The sequence below is a fragment of the Lepisosteus platostomus genome, chromosome 12 (assembly GCF_059453375.1).
Source record: "Lepisosteus platostomus isolate fLepPlt1 chromosome 12, fLepPlt1.hap1, whole genome shotgun sequence".
In the NCBI taxonomy this organism is placed as follows: domain Eukaryota; kingdom Metazoa; phylum Chordata; class Actinopteri; order Semionotiformes; family Lepisosteidae; genus Lepisosteus; species Lepisosteus platostomus.
Window position 1 is genome coordinate 29404505 of NC_142622.1, and position 17887 is coordinate 29422391.

The following is a 17887-nucleotide window of genomic DNA, read 5'->3' on the forward strand; positions in this document are numbered from 1 at the left end:
AAGTTACAACCCATACATAAGCTGATACTGTTTAGACTTTTAATTATTTTAAACTGTATTACAGCAGCACAATGCACAATGCAATGTAAATCGCTACCTTTGTCTTCTGCGTAATAATGTTCAGAAATAGGAAATAAGATTGCTCATAAATGCGCCTTATGATAAGGTTCTTAAATGACAAAGTATTGTTTATCTCATGGCTAAATAGTCAAGTCTAGCCAAAAAGAGAAAAAAATCGACTTTATTTAAAGTCCAGCGAAAGTATTAATGGTTTTTAATTACCATACTTTTATGGTACATGACTTTGCTAAAATGTATTTAAAAATAAAAATGATTACAAATGCCAGCAGAGAGAGAGACACACACACACACAGTTTTTCATTGTCAAAAAGTAATTGCGTTTTACTTTGTCAGCACCCAGACAAACGCAAATGCGTTTTAAATAAAATGTTTTTTTTTCATTCTTAATCAGACTCACATTCCCGAATGTCCCCCGCCCCGGTCAAAAAAGGGAAATTTTAGCAGCTAAGCATAAAACGCAGAGGAGCATAACGAAGGTCATAAAGGTCATAAATGATATTAATTTAGGAACTTAAACATATTATGTAAACTGTATGTTGCTGTTATTGGTATTTTAAAGAAAAAATACACACCAATACTCAATTTCTCCCTAAACAGCGGGAGGGGGGAACAAGGTGCCCAGCCGTGTGGAATGCTACAGAACCCCAAACAGGCAATACACACTAGCTGAATATTTGACCAAGATATCCAGACACAGCTGTATGAGCTCCACCAGTAAAACTCAAAAGTATTACGCTGGTCCACACTATTTGTAACAAAGACAATAGAAAAAGATATGTGTTCTGTATAAGATACCGTCCATGGGAATCCAAGCTTTTTTATCCATGCTAAGTAGTCTTTAAATTTCTTCATTACACAGTGAAGTCAAAATTCCGGGATGTGCCTATACAGTATGTACACTGGGCGAACGTTCCGAGGTGAAATTCTTCCAGCACGGGGGTACCTTTAAAGCGGAGACGACGGCACCGAATATTTTTGGTGCGCCCTCTCTTTAAAGCCCTGGCCAAATATGAAGACAGTACGTACAGTTATAATTCAAACTGAATTAAAAACTACACATCCCAGTTACCATGGTGGTGCTTGTGATCATTGTGTTTAACCAACAAAACAGGGCGAAAAATCAGTCACATGACTTTGGGGCTGAGTTTCGAAAGCTTAACCTATCAGCAAGACAGCAAAGACATTTTTCCAAGAAAGTTTAGCCTTTGTCACTAATGAAACCACTAAATAAAGACATAAATATAGAAATGGACAATTAATTGACTTTTATATTTCTAAATATCACAACATGTTCGAATCCAAGTCATTTTTAATAACAATGGGTAAACTGGGTAAACTATCACAAAGCTTTAGAGAACTTAACATTTTTATTATCAACAAATTGTAAATACAACGTTTACATTGGCGTTATTAATTTTTCACTTGAGTATATGGAGGATTGTGTGAGCAGACCCTCCCCTCTTAGGCTACATTTTTATTAAGGAATGGAGGCTGTATGCGTTACAATATAAACATTTACTGTCAACAGTTAAATCAAAAGTTGATTTAAAGATGATCTGTCAAAGTGCAATGAAACACAATATTGTTGTTGTTGTTATTGTTGTTTTTATCCTGTAAAGCATTTTGAGAAGCCACCTTTAAAGGCGCTATATAAAGGCGCTGATTCTTATGGAATGTGTTTTCTTTCTTCTTTTTTTTCAGCATGGAATAAACCTATTACAGTACTTGATTCTTATGGATGCCTGGTTCCGCCGGGGATTCAAAATAAAACATGGAATCACGTGTCTAAGGAAATAGCAGTATAACTATATCAATGCACAAACAGTAGCATGTAACATTATTAATTTGGGTGTCTCCTCTTGCCAGAAAGCGCTAAATTGCATTTTGAGTGCAGTTTTTGACTTTTTTTAAATTACAACCCATACATAAGCTGATACTGTTTAGACTTTTAATTATTTTAAACTGTATTACAGCACCACAATGTGCTTTTTCACGAAACCTAGAGTAACGAAATGTCTTGCGTTGTACAGCTTTTCAGCTAAATATATTTATCGCTTACACCTGACACTTGAGGTGCCCGACAAAAACCTGTTGCAGTTTAGCCGATCTTGTTACAGCATGTTACAGTTTACTCTTATTAACCATATTAATTGTAAGTGCTTAATGCCATTTTTTGACCACGCACGAATATTCTTATGTCCATATCTTCGCAAGGGAATCAGTGCGAATTGTAATACTAATTAAATGACCGCGGGCACTTTCCACACCCTCTGACAGCAGCAACATAACCCATTCTCAGCTCAGCAGCTCATTACAATATAGGGTGTTCGAATCTTTTGCTGCCTTTTGCTGCCTCGCAAAGTTTTAGAGAACTTAACATTTCTATTATCAACAAATTGTAAATACGACGTTTACATTGGCATTACTAATTTTTCACTTGAGTGTATGGAGGATTGTCAGCTGTCACTGAGAGCAGTTAATTAAATGTATTTTTTGTTTCACAATCAGACAAATGCAACATAAATTGTTATCTTTGTCTTCTAAGTATATTAATAAACTTTCAGCGTAGCTTTATCCCCGTTTAGATTTATTTTTCTTGGGATTTTGGGATCAAACGTGGAAAGATTAGATTAGTAATCGTTTTTATTTTTTAAATACATTTTAGAAAAGTGTAATCTATACTAAAAAGCTGTATTTATTTAATACCACTCAATACTTGTATTAATGGAGTTTAGTTGATACTGTTTAAACTTTTAATTATTTTAAATTGTATTACAGCATTGTACACATGCTTAAAAGAGGAGAAAACGGAAGCCTTCTTCAGGTGTGAGGGTCTCCCGCTCAGAATGAAACGCTAAAATGTAATGTAGGCTCTGAATGGGTTCAATTATGATTTGGGCTTGATTAAGGTTGCTGCCTTTTATCCAAAATCCTGCTTGAATCCTTCTAAACAAAAAATTAGACACGAGAAGGGGCTCTGGTGAAATTTCTTTTTTTAATTTCTCTTTTTTTCTTGGAAAAATATCTTACCCGCTGCAATCCGGGCACAGAAGGATTAAAAGAAGCCAGACAGGCAGGGGGAAGAGTGAGTTCTAAATAAAGAGGTATCCAGGCAACAGTGAAGGTAACAGCCGCAGACGTGGCCTACTTAGCCCTCCAGGGTTACCCTACTCTCCCGGGGGAGGCCTACCGGGAGATAGCGCTCCAGGCGTTCCTCTGGGCCCTGGCGTCGACTGAGGTGCAGTGCCACGTGATGCTGGTCCTCTTGGGGCAGGCCCTGGCTCTGGCTGAGCAGGCTGATGCCGTATTCGAGGAGACCGGTGGGCACCAACGGAGGGGCCCACGAGGAATCAGATGGGGAGGAGGAGATGCCCAGCGCGGCGATGCTGGGGGAGCGACAACGGCTGGTCATCTGCCACCGCTGTGGGGAGAGGGGACACATCGCACGGGAGTACCGGGCGCTGGAGCCCCGGGGACTCCGTAGGCCGTCAGGAAACGGGAGCTGGGTGGCCTAAAGAGGGGAAGGCCGCCCTTGAATGTCTTGCGTTGTACAGCTTTTCAGCTAAATACTCTATATTTATCGCTTACGCCTGACATAAGAGGTGCCCGATAAAAACCAGTTGAACAGCTCTGTTGGAAGTTTCATGAAAAAGGAGGTTTCGTGAAAAAGCTACAGGAGTGCCAATCGTAATCGTTTTTTATTTTTAATTGTTCAATGCAGATGGCTGGTGGCATGTTCCATAAGAGTACGGTAATTAAAAACCATTAATACTTTCGTTGGAGTTTAAATAAAGTTGATGTTTTATCTAGGGGCTGCTCGCCTGCGTCTGAAGAGCGGCTTCTAAACTGTGAAAACGTGTCTGGGGGAAGGGAATCTGATCTGCTAGGCCCTTTGGCTACAAAAATAAAAAGAAGGCGCTCTCTCTCTCTCTCTTTTGATTATTACATCCAATAATCAAAAATGACACAATAAACATAATAACCATAATAACGACCAACCAACAAAAACAACCATATAAACATAATACCAACCAAAAACATAGATAACAACCACAATACAAAATCAAATATATCAAACCATTAAAGCAAAACCGTCCTCCAATTATCAACAAATCTCAATATCTTGTACGAATTATTCTTAATACAAACCAAAAATAGCCCTCAAACTCTCTCAAATTCCTCCAATTATCAAAATCACGCCCCTTATGCAAAACCAAACCCTCCTCCCATCCCAGTTTATCCTCTTTATCATAAACAAAATCCACCTCAATTTTCAGCATAAAGCATTACGCAATATTCAAAACCTCAACACTCCATACTCAATAACGATAATTCACAAACAGCCAGAACATGTAACTCCACATTCCCAAATATACCTCATTTCCATAGCCTCATTGCCTCATTGCCTCTTATGCAAAACCAACATCCCTCCCCTGTTCTCTCTCTCCGCTGGCGTTTGTAATCATTTTTATTTTTAAATAAATTTTAGCAAAGTCATGTATTTGAAAAATCTTACGATTTCTATATTTATGTCTTTATTTAGTGGTTTCATTAGTGACAAAGGTTAAACTTTCTTGGAAAAAATGTATTTTATGTAAACAATGTTTGCTATTAATTCATTAAGGGCTAGAATATGTTCATTGTCTTCCAATGAAAGAAGGGTTCCTTTCGCTGTTGTCGGGTTGACATTAGAAGCTTGCCACGCCCGGACTGTTACACCAACGCATTAGCATGTTAAAGCGATTTCATTGAGGAGCCTAGCTTTCTTAACTAGTAAGTACTGTACTTACTGGGTTTTGGAGGGGGGGGAGGTGTCTTTCGCTGGAAATCTCGCCTCCTTCTACTTTGAAAATACCTGTGAAACCGGTTTAATTAGTCACAACCAGCACTCCCGCAGAGAGGGGGGTTGTACTTGCAGTGCATCGGTATAGATAGCCTGAGCCTCAGAAAGCCTGAGCCGACCGCTACACCGCCCACGTGTTATGCTCTTCGTTAATGTCTAAGCCGGAACACATCATTATATCTCATTTTGTATTCCTTAAAAAAAAACAACCATTTGCCCAGCCTAACAGTATTGTTGTTATTGTTTTTATCCTGTAAAGCGCTTTGAGTAGCCACCTTTAAAGGCGCCATATACAATAAAGTTCATTATTATTACTATTGTTAATTTGCTGGACAGAGAGGTGAACATTATTACGCAGAAGACAAAGATAGCGATTTACATTGCATTGTGCATTGTGCTGCTGTAATACAGTTTTAAATAATTACAAGTCTAATCAGTATCAGCTTTATGGGTTTTAAATAAAGGCGATTTAAACGTGATTTAAATCAATAACGCATAGGTGACTATTCATTGTTATTAAAATGACTTAAATTCAATCATGTTGTGATATTTAGAAATATAAATTTGTTTGGTGCGAGTGAAGTTTTATTTAATCTCTGACCCAGGGAAACGTTTAATTTTTTCAAAGAAATGTTTGTTATAAAAAGTCATGGCTCCAGTTGGAGTCAACACGCAACATGTGACGTAGGAGTCAGGAATTTAACCCACAGCGCCACCGGCAAAGTCACATGATGAGTGGTGGAAAAGCCTTAGAAACATTATCAACAGACATCGTACAGCGTGTACTATTCTTGTGTTGCGGTACATGAATATAATTATATTGTTATTAATTTCTTAAATACGTGATTCCATATTATATTCCCTTTTAATCAAATTCTAAAAGTATGCTTGTTGACTCCGGTATCACGTTAGTTAAGGACTTCGATGCTTAAAATGTTTAGGGAGAAATGGAATACTGGTGTGTATTTTTTCTTTACCGAGACCAGCCATATACTGTATGTTTATGTTCCAAAATTAATATAGTTTATGGCTTTCACACGCGTTACAGTATGCTCCTATTCTTTTTATGCTCAGCTACTAAGATTTCCCTTCAGTGGTAAAATTCCATATAAATATTCAATACTAAAACGGGCACAGTAAAGACATTTAAATCTTTCTATGACCGACCAACGCACCACGAGTGCCCCTGTCAGTCAACCAATCACGTACCGCGGTATTTTGCATCGTGACGCGCGAGGCTGTAGCCAATTACCTCCGGTACGTGTCTGTGCCACGCACTTTGAATGGCTGCATCTGTATGTCTATGTCTTGTGCTAAATAGGTAAAAATAAATTGAGCGGATGGATTTTAGGGGCTCTTCAATGTCATGGGGTACCAAAATAATTACCATGAGCACTGTTCTTGTTTTGAAGTGGCCCATCTGGTGCAAAGATTGAGAAGGCAGACAAACCTCTGGCCATTGTGACAGGTCTCAGGATTGGCACTTACAAGTTCAGGCTGACTGTGAAAGACCAGCAGGGCCTGACCAGCGATGGCATCATCACTGTGACACTCAAAGAAGGTGAGATCTGCATCGCAGTGCTCCTACCTTCCACTTAAGAGCTTAAAAGTAAGTCCTGATTCCACTCACACCACTGCCAAATTCAAGAACTGGACTTGGACGTTCAAGTGGCCAGGCTAATAAAAATTAAAAACAATTATCTTTTGTTTTCTTCTTTGTTTTGAAAATCCTCTTCCCCCTAGTGTTCACCTTTATCATGCAGTGATAGCCATGTGACCTTTAAATGAAGGTGAAGTTAATAATGATATTATTGTTTAATAAAGACAAAAATATCTTACATACTTTGGGCAAATAGAATGCCCAACTTTCTTAAAAATACCAATTACGTGCGGCCATAGGAAAACATATCTCTAATGTTAAAGCAATAGTGTTTGTCTACTCTTACTGTGGGTTACTGTTAAGCATTTTAACACAGAATCACTGCCTACTCTCCTCCATTATTCTGATTAGTCTTATTCTTGTGTGTGTAATGTTTTTCAGAGAAAAATGCTCCTCCAGTGGCCCGTGCTGGAGGTAGCCATGTTCTCGTCCTTCCAAATAACTCCGTCATTCTTGATGGTTCAGCATCCACTGATGACCAGGGCATTGTTTCATATAGATGGGTCAGGGACGGACAAAGCCCAGCTTCTGGAGTGGGTAGCCATATAATGCTTTTCAAGTCCAAAAAAAATAAATTTACACTTTTTTATAAGATACCTTTAATTTTTTTCTAATAAAAGACTGGATAGTGGTATATAAACATTACAGGTACTGTACATGTGAAATTACAAACAGGATAACCATTTTAACTTCCATATGGCCTTCCTTTGTCTCTCTCTGTAAACCTTATTTTCACTATTGAGCTTGGAGAATTCAATTAGATTGACTTTTTCACATTTACGTTGAAGACTAAAGAAATTCAGTGCCTTAATCCTGGATGAGTACATCATGCTTTTAAGCTCAGAAATCTTAGTGATCACTCTTCTTTGAACTCCTTCAGTGACTTTAGTGCATATTTCTTTATTACTGAAAAACGAATAGTGACATTCTGGCCGTATTGTGCTGGTAGTGTTTGGAAGGCATACCTTGTTCTTCTGTTTACCGTATGAGTTCCAGGCTGATCTCCTCTCCCTGTGTGCAGGATGTCATCTATGGCTCTGAGCACCAGGCCGTGCTCCACCTCACCAACCTGGTGGAAGGCACTTACATTTTCCAGCTGCACGTCACTGATGCCAAGGGCTACTCCAGCACTGACGCTGCTACAGTGGAAGTGTGTCCAGGTAGGCTTCTAAAGAGAGCTGACACTATGCCAGACAAAATGCCAGACACAAAACAATTGAGAAGAGAAGACTTCTGCTTCTGCTTTCATGTAGGATCCGATGCAGAGAGACACAGCAACGGTGTTGAGATATTCTAAAACACTTTAGAAATCAAACACATTTTTAAACCAAGTGAGTAACCTGATCTGAGTGTGACATTTGTTAAACATTGTTGTAAGACAGTAGAAGATGTTACACGATGTGTCAATGTCAGGTAAAGAGTGACAAAACATACAGTGACTTGCATAAGTATTCACCCTCCTTGGACTTTTTCACATTTTATTGTGTTACAGCATGGAACCATTATGTATTTAACTGAGAATGTTTGCCACTCATCAACACAAAGTACTCTCTAATGTCAAAGTGAAACAAAAATCCAGACATTTTACTAAATTAATTACCCCCTTGCTTTGACACACCTAAATTACTTCTGATGTAACCAACTCTCTATTCCAAGTCACATAATTACTTGACTGGAGTCCACCTGTGTGCAGTTGAGGTGTTTCACATGATTTTAGAATAAATATACCTGTGTCTGGGAGCTTTCCTACTTAGTGCATTTCCAAGGAAACATTCCAAGCAGATCTGAGACAAGGTTCTTGAAAAATTCCAGTCAGGGCAAGGATATAAGAAAATTTCCAGGGCATTGAATATACCTCAAAGCACAGTGAAGACCATCATTAAAAAGGTGAGAAAATGTGGAACAACTGTGAATCTGCCCAGAACTGGCCGTCCTCAAAAACTGAGTGTCCAGGCAAAAAGAGCCGTAGTAAGAGAGGCCACCAAGAGGCCTACGGCAACTTACAGGAGTTACAGTCCTCCATGATGGAGATGGGAGAAACTGTACATGAGACGACAATAGCACGCACACTAAATTGTAAATCTGGCTTGTAAGGGAGCGTGGCAGGAAGAAAACCTTTGTTGAAAAAAACTCATATCACATCTCGGCTGGAGTTTGCCCAAAGGCATGTGAGAGACTCAACAATCTGGAGGAAGATTCTATGGTCTGGTGAGACCAAAATTGAACTTTATGTGTGGCGCAAACCTAACACAGCAGATCACATTGAGAACACCATCCCTACAGCGAAGCATGGTGGTGGCAGCATCATGCTTTGGGATGCTTCTCTGTGGCAGGGACTGGAAAACTCATAAAGACAGAAGGAAAAATGGATGGAGCTAAGTACAAAAAAATACTGGAGGAAAATGTGCTGCAATCCGTAAGAGCACTGGGACTTGGAAGATGATTCATCTTCCAACTGTACAATGACCCAAAACATATAGCAAAAGCCACAAAGGAGTGGCTTAAAACCAAAAAGGTCAATGTCCTGGAGTGGCCCAGTCAAAGAGCCGACCTCAATCCAATTGAGCATCTGTGGAATGACTTAAAAATTGCTGTTCACAAACGGTCCCCATCCAACTTGAAAGAACTTGAGCAATTTTACCAAGAACAATGGGCTAAAATTCCAGTGTCAAGATGTGCAACGCTGATAGAGACTTACCTAAAGAGACTCAACGCTGTAATTGCTGCCAAAGATGGCCCTACCAAGTATTAACTCAGGGGGTGAATATCTATGCATTCAATTATTTTCTGTTTTTTTATTTTTAATTAATTTTTTCACTTTGACATAAAGAGTACTTTGTGCGATTAATTGCAAAAATTCTCAGTTGAATACATCATGGTTCCATACATATGTACTTTTGCAAGGCACTGTACATATATGTTGTCAATGTCATCCGTTTGTGCAGCTGAGGTGAGATAAAGGAAGAGACCTCTCTCATCTTGCTCTTAACATTTCCTCATAAATGTAATTTAGGTTTCACCTGAACTAACAGCACGGACTCTAGATTAGCATACTGTTAGGCTACTACAAACACTGTGCTGCTGTGGCCAGCCTTGTAACACAACAGCACAATCTGAATACTTGGGGACCAACTTGGAAACAGTTGGCACCATATGTTAAATTTTACTTATCTTTTACATCACTTGTGTCTTGTTTGCATGACATAAAGCTCTGGTTGACATCAAAGCTTTGGCTTTCCTGAAGCTAAATAGCAACAGGACAGAAATTTTATTGGTGCACAGAAAATGTCGGCAGGAAAAGCACTGACGCTTCACAGTAATGGTGGATGACTTCCCCATTCACCCATCAGCCATAGTCAGGAATCTGGTTGCACTGAGGTTGCATTTGATCCCCCTCCTGTCATGTGACCCCCACACAAGCAAGTTATAAGTTTTTTTCACCTTAGAAATTATTACACATTATACTATATCAGCTCCGTGAAGTTGGCCTCCCTGCAGACAGCATAAACGATGAAACCCACCTCATTCGTTAGTGCTACTTTTGTGCCGGTTTGTGCCATTGAAAGTAGCGTTTGTGCTGCTATCATTTCCGAGATATAGCGCCTTGTTTTTTCGGGGTCATGACGTCACTCAGCCTCCCTACAACATTGTAGGGGAACTGGACCTGTCTCATTCATTAGTGCTGCGTTTGTGCCGGTTTGTGCCGTTGAAAGTAACTTCCCAGCTTCTTTCTTTCGCAAGATATAGCGCCTTCTTTTTTGGGGTGTGATGTCACTCAGCCCCCCTACAACGTCGTAGGGGAACCAGACTGGTCTCAATCGTTAGTGCTGCATTTGTGCCGGTTTGTGCTGTTGAAAGTAACTTCCCAGCTGCTTTCTTTCCTTAGATATAACATCTTCTTTTTCGGTGGGTGACGTCACTCTGCCCCCCTACAACGTCGTAGGGGAACTTTACCAGTCTCATTGTTAGTGCTGCGTTTGTGCCATTGAAAGTAGCGTTTGTGCTGATTTTGTTCCCGAGATATAGCGCCTTGTTTTTCCAGCGATCACGTGACCATGCACGGTGACTTTTACCTCCAGTAACCCCATCTGCCGATTTCAAGCGCTCTGTTAACAATTCTGCAACTTTGTTCCTCTGTTTGCCCTGGTGAAGGTACGGCGGTGGATTTTGCATTTAATATCATTATCTTCTATATGTTTGTGTGAACAGGAAAATTAAATGTCTCCAATATCATACCAGAATCAGAAGAGTTGTGGGTGAAGCCTTAAAAAGCGAATATGAGCAAACAATTGTATGTTCTTACAAAAAAAAGAGGCTTTAACGAACATGTCTTAATACCTCGTAGCAGTGTCCTTTTTTAAAAATCTGAAGAAGTAAGAAGTTCCGCATTGTCTCCTTCTTAAATAAACATTTAAGAATGTTTATTTGAAATGTTTCTGACTGAGGCATCAAGGGACATGTGAAGATTCAACCTGTCTGTCGAGCCACGTATTTAAAATAACTTGAATTTGCAACTTTCTGAACCATTGTTGCTCTTTTTTATGCAAAGCACATTCGCCAATGTGAAAAGGAACCAGGACTTCAGGACGTTTTTTTTTTTTTTAAAGGGGCTCTATGTACAAAGTTTACACAGTTCATAACACATCCGAGAAATAAGAGCCTACCATCTCACACATACAGACTACGGTAATATTGGACAATATTTTTATTTTCACAGAACAGAAGTGAACATATTCTTTGAAAAACTGGCATTATCCACGTGTTTGTATTTACAGGGGTCTTGTGTGAAAACATGAAACGATCAGCTCACAGTCCTTTTATCTTTGTGATTCTGGTCAGTCCTTGGTGTAGAATACAGCGTGAGGGCACACCTTGACCTCTGAAGACACAGATATGACTGCCTTTGTTAGATCGTCAAATTTTTCCCAGGTGAAGTCGTGCCTTTTGCAGTATGCAATGTAATGACCTAGGACATGTTTGCTTGTCCAGCTCCATGAAGTCCCCCCCTACCCAAGAAACAGCACAAACGATGAAACCCACCACAAATGCCAGCAGCCATATCACCCTGCAACTCACAACTGGCAACCCACTGAAACTAAGCAGGTGTGAGCCTGGTCAGTACGTGGATGGGAGACCTCCTGGGAAAAACGAAGGATTGCTGCTGGAAGAGGTGTTAGTGGGGCCAGCAGGGGGTGCTAACCCTGCGGCTCATGTGGGTACTAATGCCCCAGTGTAGTGATGGAGACACTATACTGTAAACAGGCGCCGTCCTTCGGATGAGATGTAAAACCGAGGTCCTGACTCTCTGTGGTCATTAAAAAATCCCTGGGCGTTTCTCGAAAAGAGTAGGGGTGTAACCCCGGCGTCCTGGCCAAATTTCCCATTGGCCCTTACCAAACATGGCCTCCTAATAATCCCCCTCTATGAATTGGCTACATTACTCTGCTCTCCTCCCCACTAATAGCTGATGTGTGGTGAGCGTTCTATGGCTGCCGTCGCATCATCCAGGTGGATGCTGCACATTGGTGGTGGTGGAGGTGAAGTGGTGGAGTCCCCATTACCTGTAAAGCGCTTTGAGTGGAGTCTCCAGAAAGGCGCTAGATAAGTGTAAGCAATTATTATAATTATTATTATTATTATTATTATTATAATTATTAATTGTCAGTGCTGCGTTTGTTTCTGAGATACAGCGCCCTGTTTTATCGGGTAATCGCGTGATTATTGTAGCATTTTTGAATTCACGCAGGACAAAGGACAAATGGAGACAAGATAGCGAAACAAGCAACTGCTTTTATTCTCCTATCAAACCAAAACCAACACAGTTTTACACACACATAAGGGGACCGACAGAACACGTACACAGGTTTAGGGTGGTAACTCGTTAACAGAAGACTACACACTTACACAGCTACACAGGACACTTAAACTAATATAACACTTATTTACATAAGCAGGGTCAGCTGCTGGTCATCGTGATGACCCTCAGACTCCCCCCGCCTACAACTCCCAGCCTGCTTCGCGGTACCCTGAGTGCCTAGGTGCGCTTCCTCCTCACCACCGGGCGAGGGCACTACACTATCTACAAGGACATTTACTGGTACCAACTAACTCGGTACTTAAATTACTGGATGTGATGAAAACAATGGATGCAATTTGTTTTCCGAGCCCGTCTGGTCGGGTGGGGGTGGATGTTTTACATTTCAATATAGCGCCTTCTTTTTTCTGGCCATGACGTCACTCTCTGCCGTCGGCACCATACAAAAACAGCAAGTTCACAACCACCAGATCTTTCAGTTGTGATCTTTTGAGCAGTTGACCCCAGCCTTTGCAGTTGAACTGATTTCTGATCTATTATCTGCATCTCTGGCGAAGACCTCCTCTTCCAAATCGTAAATTACTTTACAAACTAGAAATACTGTACTGTAATTATGATGCTACGTTGACGTCCCCACAAATTTATTTGAAAGTAAAGTTATTTGAGAAACTTATTTTGTTTTATACAACAGGGAATACCACAAAAATTAGTAAGCTTCATTTGTCGTTATCAGGATATTTCTACACATGCAAGTGAAACTTGAAAGGATTTGTCACACTTCTGAATTTAAATTATGTTTTGTTTCTGTTAGTGTTACAAGGAGAATTGAACCCCAAAAAATCTCTGACGTTACAAATTGCTGATGTAAAAGCTGAAATGATTAAGTGGTGAATGCAATGCTTTAAAAACATATTATAAACGAAAGAAGGGGCGATGGGCCTTGGTATTGTAGTTAACGTGAGTAGGCGGGTCTAAAAAATATGAATTTATAAATATATATCTACGTATATAGAAACTTTTGATGTGCACTTAAACTGTAATCCATAACAATGTAAATAAATTTTAATTTACGCGGTGGAGAGAAGTCCCCATTACCTGTAGAGCGCTTTCACTGGGGTTTCCAGAGAAGCGCTATATAACTGAGAGGATATTATTATTAATCACGTGAAAATTGAAAAGAAGTACAGTTAAAGCCAGGTTTGATGAAATTATAGTTTTTATTACATTTTTGTGTGTTCATCGGACGTCTCTATATTTGCATTAAACATTTTCCATAATACCTCGGCCATGGCTAGCTAGGGATTTGGCCATCAAATTAACACTAAGATTAAAGAGTGAAGTCATGCAGCTAACAAAAGAGTAGTGTAAAGCTTGCCACGACTTGTTGTTTGAGATTTCAGTTCTAAGCATTATGCAGTATTTTGCATTCATCCTTATTTCTTTCTGGGGATTCAAACTACTCAGTTGTTTGATTTTTTTTAAGCCTTGAGGGTTTCAATTCCATGTACTGCACTACATATTTGTGATTTTTGATTGTTAATTCTTAATTGTGTATGAAAGTAGATATCAGACCTACTGCATGCAATAGCTTATTAAGGAGCTGTTGCCTTTCTATTGTTCCGTTACCTGTAGGGGGGGAGAGGAGTTTATAATGTACATTGAAGTACCTGCCTCTTTGAGGTTCTGAGCATCTTTGGGAATGTTTGCATGGTTTACAGTGTTTGTATCATGTCCCGAAAGCAGCAGGCACAAAACTGATGATTCCGATATTGTAGTAAATGTAGTAGAGTTAACCATTTGACAATGGATTAAGATCTGCCTTCACAGAGCATAGAACAGGACAAAATGTGTTTTGTGAGCTTTATTAAGTTATACCCTCACATAGTATAACTATGTTGGGTTGGTACACAGAGTGGATATAAAATTGCATCATCTGGTGTGTTACACTGTTACCACACTTGAGAGACCAGGGAAATGTACTGGATTAAAACTCTGTATTTTTCATTGTTATTCTGACATTGTTAAACGTTTTACACATTGTTTGGTTACGAATATTGCCGTGGTCTGCATGTGTGAGATAGTAGACTGTTGTTTCTCGGATGTGTTATGAACTGTGTAAACTTTGTACATAGTGCCCCTTTAAAAAAAAACGTCCTGAAGTCCTTGTTCCTTTTCACATTTAAAATACACATTCTTTAAGGAGACAATGCAAAACCTTTTACTTCTTCAGGTTTTTAAAAAAGGACACCGCTACAAGGTATTAAGACATGTTCATTAAAGCCTCTTTGTAAGAACATACAATTGTTTGCTAATGTTCAGTTTTTAAGGCTTCACCCACAACTCTTCTGATTCTGGTATGATATTGGAGACAAATTTAATTTTCCTGTTCACACAAACACATAGAAGATAATGATATTAATTGCAAAATCCACCGCCGTACCTTCACCAGGGCAAACAGAGGAACAAAGTTGCAGAATTGTTACTCTCGCGCCGGTAACAGAGTGCTTGAACTCAGCAGACAGGGTTACTGGAGGTCAAAGTCGCCATGCATGGTCACATGATCACCGGAAAAACAAGGCGCTATATCTCGGGAACGAAATTGGCACAAACGCTACAGTACTTTCAATGGAACAAATGCAGCACTAATGGTTGAGACCGGTCCAGTTCCCCTACGACGTTGTAGGGGGGCAGAGTGACGTCACCCACTGAAAAAGAGGACGTTATATCTAAGGAACGAAAGCAGCTGGGAAGTTACTTTCAACGGCATAAACCGCCACAAACGCAGCACTAACGATTGAGACCAGTCCGGTTCCCCTACAACATTGTAGGGGGGCTGAGTGACATCACGACATCGATAAAACAAGGCGCTATATCTCGAAAAGAAAGCAGCACAAATGTTATTTTCAATGGCACAAACTGGCACAAAAGTAGCACTAACGAATGAGGTGGGTTTCATCGTTTGTGCTGTCTGCAGGGGGGCCAACTTCACGGAGCTGATAGAGCTATCTCTATAATGTGTAATAATTTCTAAGGTGAAAAAAACTTATAACTTGTTCATGTGAGGCTCACATGACAGGAGGGGATCAAGTGCAACTCCCAGATTCCTGACTACGGCTGATGGGTGAATGGGGAAGCCATTACTGTGAAGCCCCAGAGCTTTTCCTGCTGACATTTTCTGCGCACCAGTAAAATTTCTGTTCAAACACTTCTTTCAATGGCACAAACGGGCACAAACGCAGCACTAATGAATGAGGTGGGTTTCATAATTTGTGCTGTGTGTAGGGGGGGCAACTTCACGGAGCTATTTCAGCTGAATGTCCAATGCGGAGTGCCTGATGCATTTATAACATCAAGGCTTAATTTCTGCAACTCTTTACTCTATGGGCTTTGTAACACTCTTCTCAGTAAGTTGCAGTAGATGGGTTGGACGTATGAGTGGCAACAGAAGTAACAAAGCACTTAACTATGATCTGCACTAACACTTTAAGGAGGAACAGGTAAAGGTTTATTCCATACTGAAAGGAAAAGCACAGCTGAAATGTTGTGTCTCTTTTCTTTTCCCTTTTGCATGGAATAAACCTTTATCTGTTCTTTGCAGCCTGCACAGGCTGACGCACCTACAGTACCTACTTGAACTTCTTAAACACTGTCACTGCACTTTCATGCCACCAGTGTCAATAACATTACAACAAAGTAACTTAAAATTTAAATTAGTAAAAAATTTAAATTAGTAAATTCAAATATCATAGTCATATGATCATACAGTATCATATAAGCCATTTTGGCCTACTCTGGTTTTGAAACATTCCCGCTCTAAAAGGTATCAGCCTAGCTGTTTCATCTGCTGTGTTGTCAGTCACAAGAAAATGCCATAATTTATGCCAAACCGCAAAGAAGGCTGAATAATCTTAAATTCTTCACAAATATTCACAGTCATGAATGACACATTACCACAGGCTGATTTCCTGTCATATTTGGTCAGTGTAAAAAATGATTCTGTAATAGGACCCATCAACAATTTGCCTCCAGTGGCCTCCAGAGTAGCTTAACTGGGAAAAAGACCTTGCCCTAGCATAGGCTGGGTTCTTATTATCATAGCTTCAAGCTTGAGTTATGTCACTAGTAAATTGTGGCCAGTATTTTCCAAGCAGCAAGGCACAATGATGAGTGCACAACGCCGCGTGAGTGAAACTGAGGGTGTTGTGAGAATTGTCACAGTTCTCAGCGACACATAAACCCTCCTGCAGCTTCTGGAGCACTTACAGACAAGTGGTGCTGTTTGTAGGGGACTAACCTCTCCTACAACTCTCACTGATCGTCCTATACAAGACCTGTCCTGTACAACTGTCTGCCTACACTTGCTCATTCTCCCCCAAGAAAAATGTGAATGACACAATTGGCTGTTCCAGTTTGGTGGATATAACTAAAATAATTGGTGATTCTTTATTATGTGTATCCTTTGAAAATTCCTCATAAATGAACAGAATAGCCCTTGATGTGCTCTGCCTCTAGACCCCCACAGAAAGGACGAGGTGGAGCTGGAACTATATGTGGGTGTGAGCCAGCTGAGCCAGCAGCAGAAGGACACTGTAGTGAGACAGCTGGCCGTGCTTCTCAATGTGCTGGACTCTGACATCATCGTGCAGAAAGTGCAGGCACAGACTGAGCTCAGGTACACGTCAGACTGTATCAAGTCTTTACCAGATACTGCAGGTTCAAATGATTCACTCTGTGCTTTACCTATGCATGTTGTCTTTCATCTGTTGCAGTCAATGAGGGGATGACAGGAGTCTGCAGTTAGGATTTGTTTCATTTTAAACCATCATGTCACATACAGTGCCTTTCGTTGTCTTGTACTCACCCCATTCCACCTCAGATCCCACATGGAGTGTACTACAAAGCATTTCAGTAATACTTGTGGCAAAAAGTTTTTTGGTCAACTGAGAGAAAATTTAAATGGTTTGGTCTAAATATATTGATAAATTTTGCACCTGGGTGGTGCAATTTTCAGCCATTCTTTGAAAACGTGCTCAAACTTGGTAAAGTTAGCTTTGAATCGTAGATGGGCAGTAATTTTAAGATACTGCCACCGATTTTCTACCAGATTCAAGACAGGACTATAAATAGACCACTCAAGGACATTACTTTCGCTTTGTTAAGCCAACTCTTAAGCTTTGGAGCTTTGGCCTTGTGCTTTGGCCAATCATCCCTCTGAAAGGTAAAATTGAATTAAAGTTTTAGGTTTTTAGGAGACTAAATATGCTAGCAGGTCCATCCTCGCAACCTGCTGACTATGCTTCCTAGATAAAGGTATAATTCAAGGGAGATATTATCATTAATACCATCCAGTTTCAATTTAAAGAATAAATACCCAAAACTATTGTCTACAATAAAATCATTGTTTACTGCAGCCTTTATGATATATATACTCAGTATTAAATAAGGCTAAGTATAGAATAACATACTCTACTCTAGGTGTTTTGGTGGA

The 17887-nt window shown here is 40.0% G+C and overlaps 1 protein-coding gene across 1 annotated transcript in view; it reads left to right on the forward strand.

Moving 5' to 3' along the window:
• Positions 1-17887, forward strand: part of kiaa0319 (KIAA0319 ortholog) — a 61634-nt gene that overhangs the window by 27335 nt on the left and 16412 nt on the right. Inside the window, exons 13-16 of the mRNA XM_088601559.1 lie at positions 6337-6485; positions 6966-7117; positions 7606-7744; positions 16912-17071. Coding sequence (XP_088457685.1) covers positions 6337-6485; positions 6966-7117; positions 7606-7744; positions 16912-17071 — 600 coding nt within the window. The remainder of the gene's footprint in view (positions 1-6336; positions 6486-6965; positions 7118-7605; positions 7745-16911; positions 17072-17887) is intronic.